The sequence below is a fragment of the Cervus elaphus genome, chromosome 5 (genome assembly GCF_910594005.1).
Source record: "Cervus elaphus chromosome 5, mCerEla1.1, whole genome shotgun sequence".
Taxonomy (NCBI): Eukaryota; Metazoa; Chordata; class Mammalia; order Artiodactyla; family Cervidae; genus Cervus; species Cervus elaphus.
In genome coordinates, this window is record NC_057819.1 from 105506945 (window position 1) to 105531721 (window position 24777).

The 24777-nt window shown below is 55.9% G+C and overlaps 1 protein-coding gene and 3 non-coding genes across 5 annotated transcripts; all 4 read right to left on the reverse strand.

Annotated features, from left to right (window-relative positions):
• Nucleotides 1–179: 179 nt before the first annotated feature.
• LOC122695923 lies at nucleotides 180–253 on the reverse strand. The gene has a single exon (XR_006341653.1). It is a non-coding gene; the product is annotated as a small nucleolar RNA SNORD65 (small nucleolar RNA).
• A 785-nt stretch (nucleotides 254–1038) lies between these two features.
• On the reverse strand, nucleotides 1039–1109 carry LOC122695883. The gene has a single exon (XR_006341620.1). It is a non-coding gene; the product is annotated as a small nucleolar RNA SNORD49 (small nucleolar RNA).
• A 407-nt stretch (nucleotides 1110–1516) lies between these two features.
• LOC122695884 lies at nucleotides 1517–1583 on the reverse strand. The gene has a single exon (XR_006341621.1). It is a non-coding gene; the product is annotated as a small nucleolar RNA SNORD49 (small nucleolar RNA).
• Nucleotides 1584–3291: 1708 nt separating this feature from the next.
• TRPV2 (transient receptor potential cation channel subfamily V member 2) lies at nucleotides 3292–24339 on the reverse strand. 2 transcript variants are annotated; one of them, XM_043903928.1, is made up of 15 exons: nucleotides 24323–24339; nucleotides 18925–19161; nucleotides 16574–16707; nucleotides 14726–15019; nucleotides 13711–14009; nucleotides 11585–11758; nucleotides 11072–11227; nucleotides 10442–10537; nucleotides 9592–9662; nucleotides 8980–9145; nucleotides 7184–7250; nucleotides 6766–7082; nucleotides 5799–5926; nucleotides 4975–5054; nucleotides 3292–3482 (listed from the first exon to the last, which is right to left on the reverse strand). In XM_043903928.1, the coding sequence occupies exons 2-15, from the start codon at nucleotides 19122–19124 to the stop codon at nucleotides 3388–3390; spliced, it is 2277 nt and encodes a 758-aa protein (XP_043759863.1). In that variant the 5' UTR covers nucleotides 19125–19161; nucleotides 24323–24339; the 3' UTR covers nucleotides 3292–3387. The 2 variants fall into 2 exon arrangements, with proteins under 2 accessions (XP_043759863.1, XP_043759862.1); XM_043903927.1 differs by lacking the exon at nucleotides 24323–24339 and adding an exon at nucleotides 20783–20975.
• Nucleotides 24340–24777: the final 438 nt, after the last annotated feature.

Sequence of the window (24777 nt, forward strand, 5' to 3'; positions counted from 1 at the left end):
TGATACTCAACACAAAACAAAACGTTGAAGCCTGTATTTTCGAGTCCAAGTTGATGGCTGCCACTGGTCCTTGCGGCTTCCAAATTCTGCCCCTGCTGCAGCATAGCCTGCAAGGAAACTAAGTATCAGTGAATCTTACTTTATACTCCCCAGAATAGTCATTCACAGCATAAAGATATCCTCAGAAAACCATAGGTTCACCACTACACAATCTGCCGGTAATTCCAGCTTCTTTTGGGTGATTTCATCATTGATATCCTTTTCTGCAAAACCATTTTAACAAAACTAGCTGCTCAAAAAAAAAAACAAAAAACTAGCTGCTCATCCATTCCACCATGCAGACGGTCATGGTCCAGATCAGGTCTTACCTTGTCTTGGGCTGGGGTGCTCCTGCCATTGCTGCAAGCTCTAAAACTCTGCTGGTCACCACTCTTCAGAGCTCAGACCCTGGAGGGATGAATAAGGTACCTGTGGACAGACAGCCAAGGGCAACTGGAAGCAGTTCCCACTGTGCTGACAGCCACAACTATACAAATGCACATCCATCCCCTCAACAGTCCTTAGGGACTGAGTCATAACTGCCATCTTTATAGATGTTTCAACTTCCATTCAGTCACATTGTTTTAAACATTTACACACCTAAGGCTTTCAATTTTCAGGGCATCTCAGAGCAGAAAGTTTGCTCAGGACTCTACAGCCACGACATAAAAAGGAACTCCTGGGTTCACTCTGCCATCTGGTCCACACACAAACCAGAATCATTCTCAGATATGACAAAGGTCAAGGTCTAGGTCAGCCAGACGAAACTGCCAACATATGGTCCAATAGCAACTTCACGATTCAACTGAACACCTCGGCCTCCTCAACTACAATCCAAAGTTTACTCACCTCAGTCCAGGCTCCCATACTCAGTGGCTGGTGATCACGTGCTGGCAATGCCTCACCAACTGGCAACCTGGGTGAATACAGAAATTACGGGTCACAGTCCAGACCACCCAACTCCTGGGCACCGCCAAATGGTGAGGATGCCTTGACTGCAGTCAGTTGGGAAACTTTATCGTCAGTTATCGCTTCTGACGGCACTTCCTATTAGTGATCTCATCAGAGCAGCCAAGCACCTCACCACTCCTAGTACCGCCCCGAGGACCTAGGCTTTGGCTAAACCTGCCTGAAGGCATCTGTTTCTGAACACAGACGCGGTTTCAGGCTAGGGGCCGCAACCAAACCGTCCCAAACACGCCAAGAGGCCGTGCATAATTATATCAAATGCATGAAAGTGACAACGGCAAGTCATCAGGCAATATCCGTGCATTTAAGGGTGGAAGAACTTTAGACACATATAAGTTAATGTTATTAAGTCCACAGAGACTGGTTCTTACCTCGAGGTAAGAGGAGGAGACCTGCTGCTCACATCTGCAAAACCGAGTGGGCCGCTATCTGAAACAAGGATCAGGACGTGCATTTAGGGCAGACTCTGGCAGTTACGGGCACCTAAAGCGTCAGGTATCAGCGACTGCATCAGGTAAGCGTAAAAGTCGTCAGTTATCGCTTCTGACGGCACTTCCTACGGGATCATCAGGACAGCCGAGCAAGCCTCCCTCGAGACCCCCCTACGAGCCTCGCCCCGCGCCCTCAGGTGCAGGCAGCTCCGCTTACCCAGTCCTCTCGGGGTCACTCACTCCCGGCCGCGAGCCCGGGGAGAGGGGTTCCCGACCGCAGCGACCCTGCGGGACAAAGATGCACGCGCTCCTCTATCCTCGGTCCCCAGATATGAGCACAAGGCCAAGGCGCCCGCCCCCAGGCCCGCCTGGGCGCAGCCGCCCGCCGCGCTCCAGTTACGCTTCCGGGGAACATCGGTCGAGAAACTAAACAAGCTCTGGCGCCCTCGCCGCCCGCTGACAGGCCCTAACTGAATACCCAACACGGCTCGCAACACCGGCAGCGGAAAGACCAGAAAGCCCGCGTCCCAGGCCCTTAAGGAGTCGGAACGTTCCACTCCTCAGCGATGGGAGGGGAATCCTGGCAAAGACTCACGGGAACTTCCGGTCCGTTTAACGGCACAGCCTCCGCCGCGCCGGCCGGATTCCCCCTCCTGCGGAGCTCATGGTCTCTTCCGAGGCCCAAGAATTCTGGGTCACAGGCCCGCGGCTAGCCCCAGGGCGCGTGCGAGGAGCTAGAGCTCGCTGGTAGTTTGGAGACTGTCCCGCCGCGCCGCCCCCGGGTGGTCGGGAGTAGAGATTCGGCCATCGCGAGCTTCCGGTTGCCTCTCTGGAAGGTGGAGTGGCGGAGGCTGCAGACCGTGGTTCTGCGCGTTACGTGCGATCATGCCCTCGAAACCCTACAGAGGCTGGCGCGCGGCAGGCTTGCACACACTGTGACCGCTCCTCTCCTGGGGGCTGGGACCGTCTGCCCTCCCCGCACCAGCCCTTCCAGCCGCTGCGCCCCGACCGCCCCCCTCACTCCCCTTCATCCGCCCCCCGCCCCCCGTTCCTTCGGTACTCCTCCAGTCGCGCCCGCGTTTCAACAGCGGTGAAGCCTTCCTCCCTCCCACAGCGTGGGAACAGGCTCGGGTCTGGCCACTTAAAAAACATTCAGCCCGTCCACGCACGTCCTGTAAACGAACACACAGGACCCCAAGGGAGAATGCCGGAAACGCGGTGGTGACCCATCAGTTACTGAGCGGGTCTTAGAAATAGGCGTGGGGTTTTAATGTAGGGAGGGGGCGCTTCTAGACGGACCCACGCCTAGGGATCAGACACCCACGAGGTCCACTGTCATGCGCGAAGGATTTAGTGTAAGTGCCAAGGAGAGCAGGAGGCCTCCGGAAATGCTTGGGGATGCCGGCTAGGGACCCGGAGGGCGCCCGGAGCCTCGCAAGCCTTCAGAGGCCAGGGTAACCTTGCTCTGGTGTCCCAGGGAGGTCCCTCCGGCTTGCAGGGGTGGGAACTGCTCAAGAGCAATTGGTAATCCACAGCCTGAATGAAGTTCAGTCCTGAAGCGGGCTGAGAGACGTCCTGCAGGTGACTTTAGCGGGTGTCTGAAGGCTGGGGTAGAGGTGGCCCTACTGGCCTGTGTCCACCACCTCGCTTCTGTGGTGACAGTGGGCACAGCGCTTCGGCCAGCTGCCTGCATCCCAAAGAGGGCAGCTGGGGGGCTGCAGGTGAGGGTCCCTGTGCCCAGGAGATGGCCAGAGCAGCCCGGCCCCAGACACAGGTAAACTCTCAGAGAAATGGCAGATGCCACCCAGCCCAAGAGCCCAGTACCTTTACTCAGCTAACGTTTCCAGAAGAGTTAGTCACAAGAAAATATTTATTCATTTTTGCCACCAAAGACCGCTGGAGCCCCAGAGCCAGCAGGTGGGACTGGAAAGATTCCCTCCTCTGTCCATCAGTGGGACTCCAGGGGCTGCAGAGGCACGTGGTCTTCCTCCACAGCGCTGTCCTGGCTGGACTGGGAGGCCAAAGCCGGGCTCATCATGGCGCCTGTGAAGGGGTGAAGACCACGGTGGCCTGGTCCTCAGGGTGTGTACCCCAGGAGACAGGCGCCAGGAAACAGGAGGAGGCCACAGCTATGGCACCACCCCTGCCTGTGGACAGTAGGTGAGGAGTCCCCGGCAGTGCCTCCCCCCACCACGTGCCCATCAGGGGCCTCCTCCCAGGAGCTGAGAGTGCCTGCAGGTGACAGGCTTTTTTGTGTTAGAAACTGGAATACCTGAGATGATATGCTGAAAAGCCAGTGGTGAGAGTCAGGTGCTCGGAGAAGAGAGGAGACCCCGCCCCACCCAGGGAGAAGATGGGAAAGGTGGACGCCCAGAGAATGGAAGGGGCACTTGGGACAGAGCCAAGGAGAGAAAGGAACAAGGAGCACTGTCGAGGGACTGCCGTCACATGGAGGGAGGTGCAGGGAGGGGCCTTGACCCAAGGAGGAGGAGGGTGGCCTTCCAGGCGGTGGGAGGTGTGTGCTGGGGGCTGTGTGTGGTTTTTGTCTGCATCAGAGGGGCTGGAGTGGGATGAGCCTGGAGCCGAAACCCTTGTCTAGGGTCTGGGTGCAGACGTGGGAGGGGCAGGGCAGAGGGTCCCAAGGACACTCAGCACCAGGGGGCAGGGGGTGGTAGAGACCCACAAGTCCTCCCGCCTGGGCGAGGAGGGGCAGACTGACAAATGTGGTCCTGGCAGGGCAGCCCCAAGGCTGTTCCCGTTGGTGATGTCCAGTCAGGGGTCACAGCAGGTAGTGAGGTGTGGAATGACAAGGGGACTTTCAGAGTCCTGAAGGGAGGGGACAGCAGCACTCGGGGGGAGGGAAACACACAGACAGGTGGGCAGGAAGTTATCAGTGAGGGCCGTGTGGTCAGGGACCCAGGAGCCCTGGAGGCCAGAGGAGACTCCACACACAGGGTTCTCCAGTGATGGGGAGGCTGTTGTGGGGAGGGGGCCGGGGCACAGCAGATGGAGTCTGGAAAGAGCACGAGAAAGGAGACAAGGGCAGCCAGAAGTCTTGAGGTGGGAGCTACAGAGGATTCTAGAAGAGCCCTGCCCTGCAGAGAGCTAGGCCTCTGGTGGGGAAAGGGGTCATTCTTGGAGGGGGGCCAGCACCACCCTAGAAATGGAGGAGCCTTTCTATGGCGGGGCCTTGAACAGGCTTGGGCCATGAGGCAAGGGCAGAGGAAGTGGCTTCTCAGGTGTGGGGCTGGCCAGGCTGGCCTGTTGGGGTGGAGCCAGTGGGCACTGGGTGCTCCCTAACTTGTTCCCCTGCTGGGTCCCCCCAGAACCCACTGAATGAGCGGATGGACAGACAGAAACCTGGACAGGAAGAGGCAGGAGGGGAGGGTGCACCAGGAGCCAGTTGCCCACATGATGGCGAGGAGACGGAGGAGAGACTGGGAGACACCCCACTTGATGGGACAAAGCCCCTCCACGGATGGAGCCTGGAGCCCGGACTCTGAGCTGTCGGCCAGGCAGACACTGACACACTCACCAGGGCCGCCCCGCGCCGAGGGCTCCTCGCACACCGTGGGCAGCGTCTGCTCCCATGCAGCCCAGTTCACTTCCTCCACCCTGCAGGAGACAGGGCAGCTGTGAGGCTCCAGGAGGCCGGGGGTGCAGGACAGCGGCTGCCCCGGAGGAGGGCAAAGAGGACGAGTCTTCTCCACAGGACTCTGGACCATCCACCAGCCCACCTGAGCCTGTGCTCCCAGCTCTCAGATCATTTGCCCCTGCCAGGGGCCCACAGGGAGGAACAGGTGTCTGTCCCCTCTAGCTATTCACAGTGACCTGGATTGTCCCCAGCATCCAAAGAGGAGTTTAGAGGAGCTGGGTCTTTGTGGACCCAGGCCCTGGAGTCTTTTCACAGCTACTCTACGTCCTAAAACCCACCCCTTGCTTGGCTGTGCCCTCAGAAAAGTGTGTTTCTGGCTGTGCACTTGTCACCAGGCTCCCTCTCCGGGGGGAGAGTCTGCTCTCCGGGGAAGGGTTGCAGCCTCAGGGTCAGGATGGGGGTGGAGGGTGGAAGGGCAAAGCCGACCAGTCACTGCGGGCTTAGCACACTCTGACCCCAGGATGCCTCTGGCTTCTTGGCCTCCTGACTGTACCCCATTTCAGGCCTGAAGGAGTTAGTCAGGGGCCACCGGGGAGGGACCTTCAGTTTTAGTCAGTGGACAGGAAGATGAACTGATAGGCAGAGCGGCAGGCCTTGGAGCTCTGGATCTAATGAGGTCCAGCAGCGCTGACCTCACCTGCCCTGGCCAGAGTCCTCGGGCATGCAGACCCTGCCTGCCCGTCCCCACCCACACCCCTGCTCACCTGAAGCACCAGCGCTCATCCGGGCTACCGTCTGGCCTGGAGCCAACTGTCAGTCTCACCCCTGCCCGCTGCTTCTTCCTCCTGCACCACCAGTAGCCCTTCTCCATCTCTAGGACACAGATGGCTTTCTAGGGACAAAGGATTCATCAGACAGTGCAGCCGGCACTTCACAGCATAACTCAGCATCTGCAAAGTGCGTGGATCTGAATCCAGCCCTACAGTTCCATTGCCTGTGTCTCAAGCCCTGCATCCCCTGAATGTGTTCCCACTTAGAGACTGAGGATGACATGTCCTGGGTGGTTGCTGGGGAGCCTGCAGGTGATGCGTGCCCTGCAGTGACTTGCAGTCGCATAACTACAGCTTCTAGAATTCCAGGAGGTGCAGAACTTCACAGTGCCTGCCCCTGGCACTCAAGCCAGTTGGGGGTGGCATGGAACTTTGCAGGTGAGACTCAGAGAAGATAAGTGGCTTTCCCAAGGTCAGCAGTGATGGGTCACACAGTTCAGCACCCCCTCACCCACAAGGCTCTCCCCGCACCACCTGTCCACACCCACCCTGGCCCTCCCAGCTCTCATCAGCTCCCAGCTACCCCAACCTCTGCCCTCCGCCTCAGCTCCTCCAGGCCAGGCCAACCTAGGACCCTGCATCCCACATGCGTCGCCCACCAAGCTAACCCCACTGAACATTGGATGAGCACAGAATCGGGCTGCATGAGGGCGGAGTCTTCATCTTGTTCTCTGCCATATGCTTGGAGCCTAGAACCGTGTCTACCCCTGCACTGGGCACTCAGGAAACACTTAGTACTGATGATGATGGCAGCTAGCACACAGCACCTAGTATGTGCGAGGCACCTCCCAAGACCTGATCCGTCCTCAGGTCAGCCCTGTGCAAGAAGGAAGGAATGGACAAGGGAGATCCCACTCGGGGGCTCAGAATTCAGGAGGCTATGGGGACCCTCCCCAGGCACCTGCAGCTTCCAGATGCTCCAGCTGTCAGTGGCGACGCTGTTGACGGTCTCGCTCATGAGCGCGATGAGCATGTTGAGCAGCAAGATGTAGGTGAGCAGCACATAGGCCAGAAGCAGCAGCAGCACCACGCCCCGGAAGCGCAGCTGGTCTTGAAAGGCCAGCTCGCCCATGCCGATGGTGAACTTGAACAGCTCCAAGCAGGCATCCAGGATAGCCTGGTATGGGGCCTCCTTGTCCTCCTTCCCCGCCACCTCTGTGGTGTTGGAACCCGAAGGGGCCCCGGTGTCCTGGGCCTCCCGACTCAGGCTCACTAGTGCTGCAGGGAGGGGAGAGAGGCAGGGGGTGCTCAGCCCAGGGGAGACCAGAGGGCAGCCTCGAGGGTGGGCAAGGGCTGGGTGGGGGATCGAGGGCCTTTACCGACAGCGAAGCCGAGAAGGAAGACTAAGTAGACCAACAGGAATCGGAGCAGGTCCCGAAGGATGACCTAGAACACACACCCCAGAGTTGGGGGAGCGGGGCCCAGGTCACTAGGTGTGACTCCAGACCCTACCTCTACCCTGCACATGCACACACGCACAATGTGGGCATACACAGGCCCTGTGGAGCCACAGTGAGAAGGGGGGTCTTTAAAAAAAATCTATATCAGATCACATCATTTTCCTGCTCAAAACCCTCCAGGGCCAAAAAGTTAAACCACAGGCTCCAGCAGCTCCACGTCTGGATATGCACCCAAGAGAAGGAATGGAAAACAAGGACTCGAACAGATAACCCGGGCACCCATGTTCGAAGCAGCATTGTTCAAACAACCAGAGGTGGCAACAACCCAAGTGTTCACAGATGGATGAACAATTAAACTAAATGTGGCATCTACATACAGTGCAGTACTATTCAGTCTTAAACAGAAAGGAGATTCTAACGTGCGATAGCACGGATGAACCTTGAGGACATTATGCCCAGGGAAATAAGCCAGACACGAAAGGACAAATACTGTATGACTGGCACTTACGTGATGAGAATAGTGAAATTCATAGAGATAGAAAGTGGAAGTGTGGTTACCAGGGGCAAGGAGGAGGCGAGTAATGGGGAGTTAGACTTCCGTAGGACAGAATTTCAACTGGGGAAGGTGGACAAGTCCTGGAGATGATGGAGATGGTTGTACAACACTGTGAATGTACTTAATGTCACTGAGCTTCCTGGGTGGCTCAGTGGGAAAGAACCTGCCTGCCAATGCGGGAGACGTGAGAGACGCGGGTTCCATCCCTTGGTGGGGACGATCCCCTGGAGGAGAACACAGCAACCCACTCCAGTATTCTTGCCTGGAGAATCCCATGGATAGAGGAGCCTGGAGGGCCATAGTCCATAGGGTTGCAAAGAACTGGACATGACTGAAATCCTCCAGGGGCCTCCCCGTGGCCAGTAAAACCACTCCCTTCCCCCCACTTCCTCCCATACCCTCCCAGCCTCTGTCTGTCCCTAGCTGTCCAAACTCGCTCTGGCTTCCGGCCTTGGTCCCTTTGCCTAGATTGCTACTTCCTTGAGTCTGCGGTGGCTGGATCATTGTCTCAGATCTTACACGCCACCTCTTCAAAGAGACACGCAGAGCATCCGGTCTACAGCAGCCAGTCACTGTCCCTCATACCCCCTTACATATTTCCTTCAGAGAATTTAGTGTAATGCACCATTCTCATTTGTTTTCTTACGCTGTTTCCTCTGCTAGAATGTCAGCTTCAGGAGAGCGAGATCTATTCTGTCTGTGAACAAAACACTGTGTTCCTGACACTTACAACAGAGCCTGACCCACACCTAGCATCTGCTTCCTAAATGTTAGTTGAATGACTGAGTGAATGCAGGCACCTCCACGTGCCCAGACGACCCAGGTCACAGGCACACCGGGGTCCCTGCCGCTTCAGCGCAAAGGAGGCACGTGCTCCTGTGTGGACACTTGCCAGCACACATGTGTGCACGTGTGCTTACCCGTGTGGAGGGCAGACCCCGAGAGCAGGCACAGGTATGTGCGCCCTGATGCTGACACTCGGCGAGCGTCTGGGGGCACGGGGCACGGGCAGACTTGCTCACGTTCCCCTCTGCCTAGCCTAGCTGGGGCGGGGGGTGGGGGGTTCTGCACCTGCCTGCTGAGCCCAAAAGGAGTCCCCCTGGGGTGCAGTGTCCACCTCTGCCCAGTCTGGCTGCACAGGGCTGCCCCTGCCTCTCACCTTCTGGATCATGACGCTGTAGATGCCCGTGTGCTGCAAACCGCGCGTGTAGTAGAGCAGGTTCAGCCAGCCCAGCACCAGCGAGCACACAAGCAGCGGCAGGTATGCCTTGACGGCCAAGAAGCGCAGCACCTGGGACAGCACGGTGAGCAGCGCCTGGACCAGGCTGCGGGGGCGGGGTCAGTCAGCTCTCGGGCCTCCCCTGGCCGCTGCAGACCCCCACTGCCCCCCATTGCCTGCCGAGGTCTCAGAGATGAGATGTCCTCCCTGTGTCCGGACTGGACCTGAGCTCCTGACCTCCATCTCGGCTGAGGTCCCTGCGGGCCTCAGCTCCCTCCCCTGTAAAATGAGGGTGACAGTAACAACGCCTGACTCGGCGGGTGTCGGCGGGGATTCAGTGAGACAGAGCAGGTAAAGACTTTACGCTCCCCTGAGGCAGAGCGAGGACTCGGTTGACGTGACTGTCTCAGTGATGAGCTGGACCCAACAGCAGCCCAGCTCCTGGGTCCGGCCTGCATGCTGGTCCCAGTCCCTGAAGCTCCCTGGTCCCCAAAGCTGCATGGTGCCCCCTCCCAGGCCAAGATGGGGGAGGAGGGGTGAGGCCTCACGTACAAGAGGATTTCGAAGTAGCTGTCCATGAAGGAGATCCAGATGAACAGACGGCGCCTCCAGAAGTACCACAGCTGCAGGGGGGCGGGGGGCCGGGAGGACAGGCTGCGACACGTGCGGGGCCACAACACAGCCCCACTGCCCTCAGGGCTGGATCACCACTCCCATGCTCCCCACCTGCCAGCCTGGCACAATCTGACCAAAACCACCTCGGGGGCTCAGGACTTTTGAGGTGCTTATGAATCCAGCTGGTAGCTGAGAAAGCTCCAGACCCTGTTTCCAAACTGTCAGACACCCAGACAATGCCAGGGACCCCCCGGCTCCCTGTGGATCCAGCTGGAGGGCTCACGCTCCATACGATGAGGGGGGGCTCCTTTCCCTCCCCCTCCCTGGCTGCCCAGGGTCCATCCGGTGCTGCAGACACCCTGGCCTCCCAGAGAGTCTCCACACCACGGCCCAGTCTGTCTCCTGCAAGCTGGCAGCATCTTCCCCTGAGGATGTCCTGCTCAGGATGCTGGGCTGAATCCCCCTAGCCTACCCTTCTGTGCTCCTCAAGTGAGGAACGACCCAGCTGAGCGACTGTGGGCTGGGGGGCATCCAGCTCCATTCACAGGGGAGCAGAGCTGGCACTGCCAGGGGATCACAGGAGTCATTTGCCACCCTGAGGGCACCCCAGCAAGCACAGTAGGGTTAGGGCGTTCAGCCCAGAAGGCAAGGCCGCCCTGAGGCTGGTCAGCATGGGACCAGGTATGGGGCTCAGTCTCCTGAAAATGCAGGGACTTGGTTAACCCATGCCCAGGCTCCTCAGAGCAGGATTCTGGGTTTGGAGCTGGGTGGTCGGAGGAGCCCTCACCTGGCCCATGAGGAGGTAGACTCCCCCGAGCAGAAGCAGCACATGGCCCAGCAGCAGCATGGTGTTCCCAGCTGTCACTTCCAGTGGGAGGAAGTCCTGCGTGAAGAGAGGCTCTGCTCAGCCTGGGGTCCCCTCCCAGCAGCCCCCCACTAACAGCTTGGCTGGGGGCCCACTCTGAGTGTGAGCGGCAGGAAGGTCCCCAGAGTGGCAGAGCAAGCAAGGGCTCTGAAGCCAGACTGTCTGTCTGGGTTCACGTCCCATCTCCACCACTCACAGCCTGTGTGACCCTGGAGGAGCTCCTTAGTCTCTCTGTGCCTCCCTTCCCTCAACTGTAAACCAGCGATGATGAGAGTTATCATCTCAGAGACTTGTTGTGAAATTAATTAAATATGTTAACACATGCCAGTCACATGGAACACTTTCTCACATATGGTGCACACTCACTAAGTCCTAACTATTACTGCTGTTGTTACCACTATACTGTTACTTCCGTACTGTGACCAGCTAGGTTAACGCGTGGCTGCAGCACCCAGCGGTCAGCATCTGCAGGGCAGGTGATAATCCTTGCCCCGTCTTCTGCCAGGATTGTTTCTGGCAAGCCTCCCCAGGACGCACCCCTCCCCGCCTTGCCTTATCTAGGGGAGGCTGGTGGTAGGTGACGGCGGTGAAGATGAACACGTAGGTCAAGTAACACAAAAAGTTGAAGAAGAATCTGGGGGTGAGCAGTTTCCACTTCGCCTGCAGCAGTTTGTTCAGCGGCTCCAAGACCACCATTCGGTGCCGGAGCTAGGACGGGCAGGTGAGAGTCAGAGGCGTGTTCGATTCAGCAAGTACAGTTGGGGGCACCATGGGAGGGGGAGAGGACAGGGAGCCCCGAATGACCCCTCCCCACCCTCACAGCTACAGAGTGACCAGTCCTGAGCAGGTGCTGGGCAACAGAGAGGACACCCTGGAGTGATCCCCAGGTCGGGTGGCACCGGTGTGTGGAGTGAGCGTGTGCCCAGGGGCTGGGTGAGGATGTGAAGCCACACCCCCACATCCCAGTTTCAGGGCACGTGTGGTCCAGCAGGCCGACCCAAGTGGTAGACCTTGCAGGAAGCTCTGCCAGGCCCCCTACACACACCGCCCCCGCTGCGGGCTCACCGGGCTTCGGCAGTGAAAGGCAATGATCTCCAGCACTGAGTTCTCCTCCCAGCTGTCCACAGAGGCCAGGTCATACAGTGACACCCGCACGGGCCCGTAGGACCACTCCGTGAACTTTCGGGAAAGGGACTGGCATGGCCCCGGGAGCTCCCGCTGCAGGATGTGTCTGAAAATCTACAGGGCCAGGCACATGAGCTTGAGCTTGACCCGCACGGCCACCGCCCCCACTGATGGGAAGCCTCAGACTCAGTGTCCTACAGAGCAGACACACGCATGTGCCCTGCACCCACATGTACTTGTGCATATGAACTCTTACACACGTCCACATACTGAGTCCCATGTAGGCACTACCACCTACCCACCTATGCCAGGGCCTGCCGGCAAGTTTGGCTCTTCCTTCCCCATTCCTGCCCCAAGGCCTCTTTCCTGGACACTCTTATGGCCAAGGGACCCCCAGTTCAGGGGTCCTTAATGCCCCATGACATCAGAGGCTGCCAGCTACACACGTGTGTGGATGACTGTGGCCAGAGTCTAGAGCTCTCAGCAGGCTGGAAAGTGTCCCTGCCCTGAACAGGTTCAGAGCAGTGTGGTTTTACAAATGAGGAGTGGGGCGGGGGGGCTTCCTCTGTTGGGGAGTGGCTTCCACAGGTCACACAGCCATGCCTCTAGACACAAAGGGAGGTCCCCACACCCCAAGGGCCTTGGAGGGCAGGAAGAAAATGTAAAACTTCCATTTATGTTCAGTTTGGTCTTAAATTTTAAAGACAGCTATGTTCTAAGCATGGGGCCCTGTGTCAACTGTGTGGGTTGTACACCCATGAAGCTCTCCCCGATAATAAGGATCAGATAACGAGAAAGTTTTTTGAGAAAAAAGTAAAGCTAGATTATGTTTATTCTTTCTTTTTTTTTTTTAACCACACAGCTTGTGGGATCTTAGTTCCCAGACGAAGGATCGAACCTAAGCCCTTGGCAATCAAAGTGAAGAGTCCTAACCACTGGACTGCTGGGGAATTTCCTCATGGTTACTCTTTGTAAGAGTAACTTATAACTTCCAGATAAATCAGCTTTAGTACATTAAAGTTGAAACTGCAAAAGAAAAGTCTGGAAGAAGATATGACTATGGAATACACACACATGCATACACACAAGCACACACACACGTATATGCAGGCACACACACAAAGATTTAAAACCATGTAGGAGTTAAGCAATAGCAAAAATCAAGAAAAAGATAATTACACTCAGCTACATGAAAATGTAAAAATTCTGTGTAGCAAAAAATGCCATAACATTTTTTTAACATTGAACTGGGAGAAAAATTTGCAACTATGACAAATTGTAAACAAAATGCTGTTATGGTCAATGATCAAGAACACTTATGGGGCTTCCCTGGTGGTCGAGGGGTTAAGAATCTGTCTTGCAATGCAAGGGACATGGGTTCGATCCCTGGTCCGGGAAATCCCATATGTCACTAAGCCCCATGTGCCACAACTAATGAGCCTTGGAGGCTGCGAGCCCCAACTACTGAGCCCACATGCCACAACAGAAGCCTGCATACCCTCAAGCGAGCACTGCTCGACAAGAGAAGCCACCACAATGAGAAGCTCTTGCATTTCAACTAGAGAGTAGCCCCCACTTGCCACAACTAGAGAAAGCCAGTGTGCAGCAACAAAGACCCAGCACAGTGAAAATTAAAAAAAAATAAATACATAAATAAATAATTTTTTTAAAAAGAACACAACAATCAATAGGAAGAAAACCTAACAACAAAGAACATGAGACAGCTATCTCCTAATCAAGAAACCCAAATAACTTTAAAAAGAATCCCTGGGAGTTCCCTAGTGGTCCAGTGATGAGGACTCAGGCTTGCACTGCCATGGCCCAGGTTCAATCCCTTGTTGGGGAACTAAGATCTGAGAAGCTGCACAGTGCAGCCAAAAATATACAATCCCTGCTTTATAATGTAGTATATTTGTTCTGCAGCTCCTGGATAATTTATCAATAAACACAGACATCGGAGAGGTGCATGCTGAAACTGCTCTGAGCTAGACACCACCCCAGGCTCTTTCTGCAAAAATCCTGGCTAAGTCCTCCTGCTTCCTGAAAAGGGCAGCCCAGTTGCTCACCTCTATTTTGCCCTCCTTGGCGGCCAGCTTCAGGGGTGTGAGGCCCTGCAGATTGGGTATGTCCTCCAGCCGCACAGTGGGGCAAAGACGGGCCCCCGCCTGGAGGAGCTTGTCGTACATGTGGGTCACCAGCACGCTGTTCTCCGGAGAGTTGTCTGCGATCATCACCAAGGCGTGCAGCACCGTGTTGCCCAACGAGTCGGCGGCCTGCAGGCTGGCGGGCTGGTGCGGGTTCTCCAGGAGGTAGGTCACCACGTCCCATTGCTGGGTGCACGCAGCCAGGGAGAGGGGCAGCTCGCCTGGGGGCCAAGAGGGCAGCTTGGGCCTCGGGCCTCTCAGCTTCCACCCGCCGGCTCGTCACGCTCCCTGGACCGCCTTGAGGTGGGCCAGGCAGCCAGAGGAGGAGATGCAATATTATATCAGGGTCCCCAGCCCAGCCAGGCCAGGCAGTGAGTGCGGAAGGTCCTGGACCCACCCAGGCCAGGCAGTGAGCAGAGAAGGTCCCCAGCCCAGTTAGGCCAGGCAGTGAGCAGAGAAGGTCCCGGGCCCCGCCTAGGGCAGCTGCGCCTTTTCTCAGGGGCTGGTCAAGGCGGCTCTGTCCAGCTCTAACCCAAGGGAGAGAGCCTGGAGCTCTTTACCATCTAAGGGATCAGAGTGTGGGCTTGCCCACCAGGCTTCCCACCCCTTGCCTCTGTCTCTTTTCTTTGCCGGGGCCCAGACCCACTGCTGCTGGGCACAGATGCCCCTTCCTCCAGGCCCTGTCTGGCCGAGTCTCGTCACACACCAGTGCTAGCCGCCTGCTCCCCTGGCCCTGGTCTGAGCTCGTGTGTAGTGAGTGAGCTTCCTTGGCCAGATAAGGGTAAAATATCTCTTAGACAAGCTGCCTTTGCAGGTGGCCGAGCAATTAGAAGCATAAGGGGTCAGACAGGTCTGGGTTTCAGGGTCACATTACCCTATGGCCGTGGGCGAGGCCGTATCCCCTCTGCAGCCCAGTTTATCCAAGAAGGCAGCTCACCAAAGTAGAAGCAGGTCTCTTGGCTCCTCTTCTGGAAGAACTGGCCGCAGGCCCGGGCGTGCACATCGGCCCCATTCTCCACCAGGAGCTTCACGCAGGGCAGGCTCCTCTTCTCGATGGCAATGTGGAGGGCGCTGTGGCCTCGGAAGTACTCATCCGTGCACTGGGCGTTGACCAGAGGCCGGGGATTGCCCGAGTCCCGGTCAATCTGCAGCAGCGGCTCGATGCAGGCGTTGGCCCCGTCCCGAAGGTTCAGCACGGCCTTCATCAGACAGGTCTTCCCCGTGGAGCCCTCTGCAGGAGGAAGGGAGGGGGCACTGCGGTGTTCAGGCCGCCCGCCCGCCCATACAGGGAGCACCCCAGCCATGCTGCAGGGTGACAAGGCTCAAGCCAGAGGTGTTAGAACACCAACAGGCATGGCTGCAATTTTCTTTATTTTCTAGTTGGGAGGAAAGCTGCTTTAAAATGTTGGTTTGGTTTCTGCATACAACAACTCCAATCAGTCATAATTATATACATAAAACCCCTCCCTCTGTAGCCTCCCTCCCACTCCCCCATCCCACTTCTCTAGGTCATCACAGAGCACCAAGTTCAGCTTCCCACTAGCTATCTGTTTTACACATGGTAGTGGATACCTGTCAATGATACTTTCTCAATTTGTCCCACCCTCTCCTTCCCCTGCTGTGTCCACAAGTCCATTCTCTATGTCGCCATCTCCATTCCCTCTCTGCCATTAGGTTCATTAGTACCACTTTTTAGATTCCATATATATGCATTAATATACAATATTTGTTTTTCTCTTTCTGACTTACTTCACTCTGTACAACAGACTTAGGTTCATTCACCTCACTACAACTGACTCAAATTTGTTCCTTTTTATGGCTGAGTAATATTCTGGTATGCTACAATTTCTGCCCTATAAATTAAGTTTCTAAGACGTGTGGGCAGCGTTGTCTACACAAGAACGTTTGGAGCAGTGTTTGTTAAGTGGCTTTACCACTTAAAAAACTCTGTCTCTTCTGGGCAAGTCATTTGGCCTCTCTTAACCTCAATTTTCCTCACTGTAAAATGGGACCATCCCAGGGTTCTTGCAAGGATCACATGGAATTATACACAAAATTCTTAGTACACAGAGGTGTTGAGGCCCAAAATTACAAACAATCTAAATGGCCACCAGTAGGGGGTTAGTTAACTAAACTGTGGTCAATGTGCAGGACGGGAAACTCCGCCTGTTGTTACAATGACTGAGTTAGAGGCCTGTGCACTGAGATGGAGCGTGCTAGAAGATGTAGTAAGAGGGGGAAAGCACATTACAGATCCGCACTCATGGCATGGCCCCACTTCTATAAATATAAACCTCCTGGATTTAAACAGTCTGAAAAGATGTATTCCATATCATTATTAGGGGCCAGGATGATGGGCTATTTTTACCTTCAGCTTTATACATTTCATTATTATTTGAACCTTCTAGAGTGCACAAATGTTCTTTTCTTCATCAGCCCAAACATTACAGGTACTTATGTTTGGGGCAAAGAACGCTCTGAGATGGATGAAGTGTGTGGTATGTGTCAGATCTCAGTGATGCTCTAACTGAAAAAGAGGCAGGGAAAGGCCGCGCTGAGGAAGCCTGGGAATATCCGTTCACCACTGACACGGCCAAGGGTGGCTGAGGCAGGCCCAGGCCGGGAGCCGGTGGGGTAGGTGGACAGGGGAGCAGGCTCTGTAGGCAGGAGAGCCACTAGGAACATTGCCCCTCCTTGCCGCTCAGCTCCTGACCATGGTCGAGACCCACCCAGGGAGTCCAGTCTCGGCCCAGCTCGTGGGTCTCTGGCCCAAGCAGTAGCCTACCTGTGTACTCCGAGTCTGTGAGGTACTTGCTGGTCCGGCTCAGATACTCTGGTAGCCCCGCCAGATCCCTGGGGGCCCCCCGGGCCACAGCGCTGAAGAGCCGGTCGCGGTCAAAGCGGTTTGGGTCTGGCTGTCTGTGGGAATGTGGTTTGTGACTGATACTGCAGGAGAGCTCTGGGCCCCTAGAAGGGGGGAAGCTCTTCCCCCTTCCCAGGGAGCCCCATGGGAGCCTCTTCAGGGCCTCTACCCTCCCTGTGGCTCAGTGGTAAAGAATCCACTTGCAATGCAGGAGACACGGGTTCAATCCCTGGGTCAGGAAGATCTCCTGCAGGAGGGTATGGCAACCCAGTCCAGCATTCTTGCCTGGAAAATCCCATGGACAGAGGAGCCCGGAGGGCTACAGTCCATGGGGTCGCAAAGAGTTGGATGTGATTGAGTGACTTAGCATGCAGCATGCATTCTCCCAGGCTGACCAATGAGACCCCAGGTGCTCAGACCCCTGGAGAAGAGGGCTGTCCGGGGCCCTGGTCCATGCATCCCCCGACCCCAGGCATCTGGAAGATCTGTTCTCACTCTCTAGGTGCCCTGCGGGTCTCACAACAGGCTCACTGTCCATTTCAGCACAGGAACTCGTCATGGCCCTTGAGCTGGGTTCTGGGTCAGCACGGGGCTACCGGAGGTGCCCACAGACTTGGGGGCTGTCTGCACTGCTGGCCCCCACCAAGGAATCAAGAAAAGCCCCTCGTCTTCTCAGACCATCTATGGACTAACAACGGAGCAGCTGCCCCCCTGACCATCACTTCTGTCCTGGGTGAGTAATCTCTATCTTCTCCATCAGATAAACAAGGAGATAAAGTAACCTTCCCAAAGTCACATGGTGCAGAATTCATGGTGCGGGGGTAGGGGGCAGCGGGGGCTCAACTAACTCCAGACCCCAGCTCCAGAGAAACTCCAGTCTGGACAGACAGAGGTTTCTCAGAGAGATGGGTCCCAGAGTGGAAACCAGACGCTCACAGAATTTTACTGAGAAGCCACACTTCTGGAAGAAGTCCCCAGGAGTGGCCGGTAACCCTTCTGAGTCTAGCAGTGCTGTGTGGGGTACACCTGCCTGGACCCGTCCCTACTCACAGAGGCCAGCTCGCCCCTGGTCTCCTGGCACCATGACCAGCCAATATGAAGTGACAAACACAGAGGGGACTAACTGACGTCTTGGGGACCCTCAGGTCTGCCATGGAGTGGATCAACCAAGAAAGGGCTGGGGGCTCTGATGAGTGGGGGGGTTGCTGGACTCAGTCATGTTTTAAGCTGGGATCGCGTGACTGACTCACCATCATTCACCCAGCAGACCACGTGGACGCAGCATGATCAAGAGGGCTCTGCGGCAGACTGAGGAGCCCGGGGCAGTCTGGCTAGGGGAAGTGGCTATTTGGATAGGCACTTCCTGTCACAGGGCAGCATCAGAGTCCTGGGACAGGGAAGCCCATGGGACACAAAGGGCCGCGAGGGGCTGGTTCTGCCTCGGGCTAGTGGCCCAATCCCAGAAGCCTCGCAAGCATTCTCTCCTGCCCTGGTGTGAATGTGACCTCGGTTCTGCAGCACAGACAGGATGGGGGCTCTGGGCTGGGAGGCCAAGGCGGCCGAGTCCCAGGGGTGAGTAAGGCAGGAGGGAGGGACAGAGGGGCTTCCCTAGCAGAGTGCTGTCTGGCCCATGCAGATATGTCAGACTTCACCCTGGGGGCATGCCAGATGCACCCCTCCCCCACACCCACAGGGCTCCCCACCGGAGTGGTTCCCAGGGTCTGAATTAGTGGACATCACAGGAAAGTCAAAGTGAAGGTGATTCCAAGAATAAGCCCACTGTCCTTAATCCCCAGAGTCCACATCCCCAGGGCAACAGGCCCAGCCTCAGAGGAGCCTGGGAGCACATGGGACATTCCTGGATGGCCTTGACTCTCCTGGACTGGAGTGTGGATCCTGTGCTTGCTGCAGCAGCACATATACCAACATTGGAACGATGGAGTGTGGATACTGCTACCTCCCCCCCCGCCCCGCCTCAGGGACTGTAACAAACAAGGGACATGCGAGGCTCAGTTGAGTAACTGGAGCTGAAAGAGTATGTCCCTACCAAGAGGAATGCAACCCCAGAAGACAGAAGGGCAAGAATGGGGAAGGTTCTGGAAGCAGCATGCTCAGCGAGCAGAGCAGAGTTAAGCCTGTCGGCCCAGGAGCCATCAGAGCCAGACCGAGGACCCCGAAGGCTGTGGGGAAGGGGCGCTGGGGTTGGGCCAGTCCACCCAGTCTGCTTCTGCTAGAAGTGAGGCCTCAGGCTCCATCCACACTTGCTGCCTCACCTGGCACCTGCCGCCTTTCGGAAGTTGAGGTTCACTCTGATCTGTGGGGAGGAGTTCCGGTCCTCACCCTGGAACTGAGACTCCATGGGGGGTGGTTCGGAGCCCCCGCCCCCATTTCCTCTGTCTCCCTGGGCACCATCTTCATGGCCTCCATCTGAGGTCTCGAGCCTGAAAGCAGGAGGGCTGGAAGGCGTGGTCATCCTCAGGGAAGACGGCTGCCCCTTCTGACTGGAACCTCTGTGGGGATGCAGGCGGACAGAGATGTCAGAGGGACATCCTCCCAGTAGGAGCAGGACTAGAAGAGCTGGCTGGAGCCTGGGACCAGAGAGGTTCATTAACAGAAGCTGGGTACAAGCAGATTTTCCCTGGTGGCTCAGCATGAAGAATCCACCTGCAGTGTGGAGAAGTGGGTTCAATCCCAGGGCCGGGAAGATCCCCAGGAGGAGGAAATGGCAACCCACTCCAGTATTCTTGCCTGGGAAATCCCATGGACAGAGGAGCCTGGAGGGCTACAGTCCATGGGGTGAGCACACACAAGTAGACCAGCCCCCAGGGCAGGGACTCAGTCCAACAGGAGCAGGGAGAGGAGCCAGAGGAGGGAGGCCCAGGAGGGAGGCCCCTTCCGAGGCACGGACCATCGCTGTCCCTGACTCTCCCTCTGGGACTTACTGATCTTTTCGAGGCCACAGCCCCTGGTCCCAAAACATCTGTGTTAAAAGCACAACCCTTTCTCGACACAACCTCCTGCCCAGCAGCCAACATTCACATCAGATGAAAATGCAGTTTCCGATGGGGGCAGGTCATGCCACCTCCCACGCAGAGTAGGGGCGCTCTGGGGAAGTCCTCGGAAAACCTCGGGCCTATCAAAGTCTTTATTTTGCTGCCAGGACGACCAGGGCTCAGAAGGGGGAAGTGACTTTCCCAAGGTCCCAAGCTGTGGGCAGCGCCTCGCCCCACCATGCTGTTCCTCTTCGGTTCTCAGAATCCTTCAGGGCCTGAAGGATTTTCAGGGCCTGAGTGTATTTTCAGCCTTAGTGTCTCTTAGGGGCTTCAGAGACAGAGGGAGACACCTCGCTGGCGCCCAAGCGGCCCTGAGCCGGCAGCCCCACCAGGCCCCAGACTGGGCGGAGAGTTCAGCTCCAAGCACCACCTCACCCTCAAGGGGAGCGCTGAAACCACAGCCGCCATCACATGGCCGGGTGGGGCCCCAGTGTGGGGTGGGGGAAGCCCCTGGGCCCCCCATTGGCTGAGCAGAGAGAAGGGAAAAGAGCCCAAGGTGGGGAGAGTGGAGAGAAAACTGGAGAGAGGGCTCAGGGAGCAGAGCGTGGGGACTTGGGGACGGGAAGCGGAGGGCAGGAGTGGCAGGGTGGACAGTGGCCGGGCCTGGACCATCTTCCTTGCAACTTCAGCCCCCGGAGTAGGCGGGCGGGTGACGCGGGCGCATCTTCCCACAGAAGCAGGGGAGGCGGGGGCCTGTCCAGTCCTCGCGACGCAGTGTTGAACCAGCATCGTTCTGCGCACCCCGGGGGCATCTTTCCCATGCCACTCGCCATTTAACCTGGCTAAGCTCCCCACCCTCGCACCGTTCTGCCTCCCGGCCCACGGCTCCCGAGCCTCCGCAGCAACAGCTGTCTGCGCAGCCCCTGCCCTGCCCATCGCCGCCACCCCCCCGCCCCGCGCCCCACCATCTTCCCAGAGAGGAAGGACCTGGGTGGTCAGGTGAAGGAGAGAGCCGGAGCCCCGCGGAGACCCTGGCTCAGGGCTGGGTTAGCAAGACGCCCACTTGGGCTTCCTAGCCGCCACCCCCAGGCCTGGGGGTCCGGGCCCCCGGGGGACGCCCGCATCATCCCGTACTCACCGGCTCGGTGGAGGCAGCGCGCGGCGCGTCCGGCTTGGGGCTGCGGAGGAAGTGCAGCCTGGAGGGGCGCGGGCCGGCCGGGAGCCCCGAGAGCCGGCTGTGTGCCCCCGCGTGCCGCACGTTCAGCCCGCCTGGCTGCAGCCGGGTCAACGCTCTCGCGGCAGGACCCGCTGGCCGGGACACTGACCATAAGGACCGCGGGCCACACCCTCTCTGGGGAGACACGCCCCGCCTCCCGCCCCGCCCCACCCCCACTGCCTGCCATTGAGGCCCCCAGATGCCGCGGGTGGGGCAGTCAGAGGCCACCCTTGGGTGCGGGGTCCTGCTCGGGGGAGAGGGGAGCTGACGGGTCCTTGGGTCAGGGAGGGACTCGGCCCCTACACTGACCCCCACCCCTCGTCTTCCCCACCACTGGTCCCCCAGCGTCCATGTGGCTCAGACGGGGCAGGGAGAGCTATGTGGACGCCCCCGGAAAGGAGGGACTCAGCCCAGCACCTGCCCCTGGAATGCACCCCACCGCCCGAACCTCCCTACCTCCCGGGACCTTTCCCCAGTCCCCCAGACCCCCAGCCTGAGGGCACCAGCCTTCCTTCCCTGAGCTAAAGGCGCTTCCAGTACCGGCCAGCAGGGGCGGCTGTGCTTCTGAAATTAGACAACTCCCTTCCAAACCAGCCCTGGTCCAGACTGGCGACACAGCCACCATCCTAGTAAGTAGCCAGCCCTTGGTCATCTCTCTCTCCTTCACTCCTAAAATCCACCCCATCAGGAACCCCACACCCCGAAACCTCCCAATTTGTCTCTATCTCTGCCTGGTCCAAACCACTGTCCTTCCTGCCAGGGAGACCACAGGCACCTTCAGGCTGGTCTGTCTGCTTCATTCCTGCCCCACACCCCTCCATAATCCATTCTCCTACAGCAATGAGAGTGGTATTTCAAAAATGAAAACCAAATCACCTCACTCCCTGACTTAATTAAACACCCCCCCATACCAAGCCCGTGCAACTAGATATCCTTCTCCACACCCCATCTCTTATTGCATGTGAACCCTGCCGTTCACATGACATTCCAGTGTATACACCTGTGCTGTCCAATTTAAGGTCACCAGCCACAGTGGCTATTTAAATATGTCAACTATAGTAAAATTAAATTAAGCATTCAGTTCTACAATTAGACATTTCAAATGCTCGTAGTCACGTGTGGTTAGTGGCTACTATAGAGGACAGCACAGATACAGAACTTTTCCATCATAGCAGAGAATTTTATTTTACAGTCCTGCTCTAGACATTCTGAACACATTTCAGTCTCTCCAGTATACCAGTATACCATGCTCTCTTCTGTTGCTTCCAAGTCTTCACATAAGCTGTTGCAACTGTCAGGAACACACACACACACACACACACACACAGCCTTGCTTTAGCTAATTCCTACCTCTCTGTTTAAACATCACTTCCTTGGGTTGACTTTCCTAGACCCTGGATTGGTTTGGGGGTCCCCTCTCTGTGTTCCATTAAGTGTTAGTCGCTCGGTTGTGTCCAACTCTTTGCAACACCATGGTCTGCAGCCCACCAGTCTCCTCTGTCCATGGGATTCTCCAGGCGAGAATACTGGAGTGAGTTGCTATTTCCTTCTCCACAGGGGATCTTCCCCACCCAGGGATCGAACTCAGGTCTCCGACATTGCAGGCAGATGCAATGTCTGAGCCACTTTACTGTCTGAGCCACCAGGGAAGCCCCTGTGTTCCACAATACTTTGCATTTCTTTAATAGTAACTCATTGTCCATTGTGCTTAACATTTAATTGTCTGGTCTCATTTTTAATAATAACAAGAGCCTCCTGAGCAGTTACTATATGCTGGATACTGCTCAATGTTTTGTATGTAATTCTCAGAGCAACCTTATTTCACAGATTAGGAACTGAGGCTGGGCAAGACTGGACACACTGCCCAAGGCCACAAAGCTGGGAGGTGACAAAGCAAGTATTCGAATCTGGAGCCACGCCTTTACACACCAAGCTCTCCAAGGGGTGAGACCTTGTTTATTTTGCTGTATCCTCAGCACCTAGCACAGTGCCCAACCCCAAGTGGTGCTCAAGAAACCTTTGAATTATGATTATAATGCAGAAGACATTACTGTGCTGTTGGGGGAAAACTAAAGAGTAAGTGGAGACCCTCCAGTCCTTCAGTGACAGTTGGATAGACAACCCTAATTGCAAATCAAGTTTATCAGAAGTCCCTCAGATTATCAATCATCAGGAAAATGCAAATCAAAAACCACAATGAAATACCACTTGACACCACTAGGATAGTTAAAATTAAAAAGACAGATTATACACTACCTTTAAATCAACTAGAATACAATAAAGTTTTTTAAAAGACAGATAATGATATGTATTGGTGAGGATATGGAAAAGTTGGAATCCTCATACACTGCTGGCAAATTATACAATGGTGCTGCCGCTTTGGAAAACAGTCTGCTTGTTCCTCAAAAAAATTAAACATAGAATTACCTTATGACCCAGCAATTCCACTCATAGGTATATACTCAAAAGAAATGGGAAATGTCTAGAATAGGGGACTCTGTGGAGATAGAAAGTAGACTGGTGGTTGCCTATAGAGATAGAAAGTAGACGCCTACAAATTTGGGGAGTAATGGGGAACTGAAGGGTACAGGGCTTTTTTTGGCGGGGGAGGGGGGGCGGGGGGTGGCTGTGCCTATGTGTAACTTTTGAGGATCTTAGTTCCCCAACCAGGAATTGAATCTGAGCCACAGCAGTGAAAGCACTGAATCCTAAATATGAGACCACTAGGGAACTCCCAGTACAGGGCTTCTTTGGGGGGAGAGGGTGATGAAAGGGTTCTAAATTTGATTGTGATAATGATTGTAGATATGCCAAAGACCATTGAATTGTACACTTTATGTTGGCAAACTATATGTGAATTTTATCTTTTAAAAAAAAGAGGTCCTCTGAGCAGAGTGCCTGTGTTTTTAGTCAGAAATGAATCAAGCAGAGAAACACAGCTTTCTCACCCAATGCCACTGAGCTCATATTTGAAGACGCTTCATCCAGTCCAGTTTCCATGGGAGGAAAATCTCCCCCAATCAGTCTTTATGTTTAGCCTTTCCATATGTTTCAATTCCATGTGTTACACTTAGTAACTTTTTATAAAGGCATGGTTTTTCACTTGAATTTGTTTTCAGAATCAATTTTAAGGAAGACAAGTGATTCAAAGCAAGTTCAGCAGAGATATTCTATGGAGAGGGTGGGAAGGCAACTGCCTTTCGATGTGTATCATTTGAACTATTTGAGTTTCTCACCACTGACTTAAAAAACAACAAAAAAGGCATCCCTTCCAGAGCTAAAAAAGAAAAAAAAAAAAGACACAAACCCAGCTCAACTGTGCAAAAAGTATCTAAAGCCTGTGCGTAATTAATGTAAATTCTAAAGAGAGGTGGGAGAGAGAAGGGCAGAATGGGAAGGCGAGAGCTGCTCTGGCCTTAGAGAGAAAGAAGGGTGGAACTTGGGGGAAGTGAGTGCACAAACCAGAGCCTGCTCCTTTGCTTCTCCCAAGACTTGGTCCAGAGCCTGGGCTGGGCCGGTGTCCTGGCTAGGTGGAGCCTCTCTGAGCAGCTCTGTGTCTGAGACTGACAGAGAAGTAGAAATAAACCAGTTTAGGAGGCTGAACAGGCTTCCTGGAACAAAGGAGGAGACTGGAGTTGAGCAGGCTGGTACTGGAAGAGAAAAATACTAGCTGAGTTAGTCAGGAAGGCCAAGAGTGCCTCCCGCAGGAGGGAAGTCCTGCGAAGTCCTGCGTGTGTGGGTGCAGCCTGCCTGACCTGGGAGATCCTTGCTCTCAGCGGAAGCAAGCTGCCCCTTCTCACGCGGTCTCTGCGCCACCCGCCCTCACCCCCCCGCCCTCGGGACCACAGTTCAGCCCGACCCAGATGTGGGGCCTCTCTCCCAGGACCCAGAATAGCCACAGCCAGGCCCCGGGCCAA

What these genes read in the sequence shown, in the direction of transcription:
- TRPV2 (XM_043903928.1), bottom strand. Translation starts at nt 19,124, where the DNA reads ATGACCACGCCTTCCAGCCCTCCTGCTTTCAGGCTCGAGACCTCAGAT. An exon ending in CACAGACTCGGAGTACACAG is followed by an intron (nt 15,020 to 16,573) that starts GTAGGCTACTGC and finishes TTCCTCCTGCAG; the next exon opens with AGGGCTCCACGGGGAAGACC. An exon ending in CTCGGCGCGGGGCGGCCCTG is followed by an intron (nt 3,483 to 4,974) that starts GTGAGTGTGTCA and finishes ACCCCTTCACAG; the next exon opens with GCGCCATGATGAGCCCGGCT.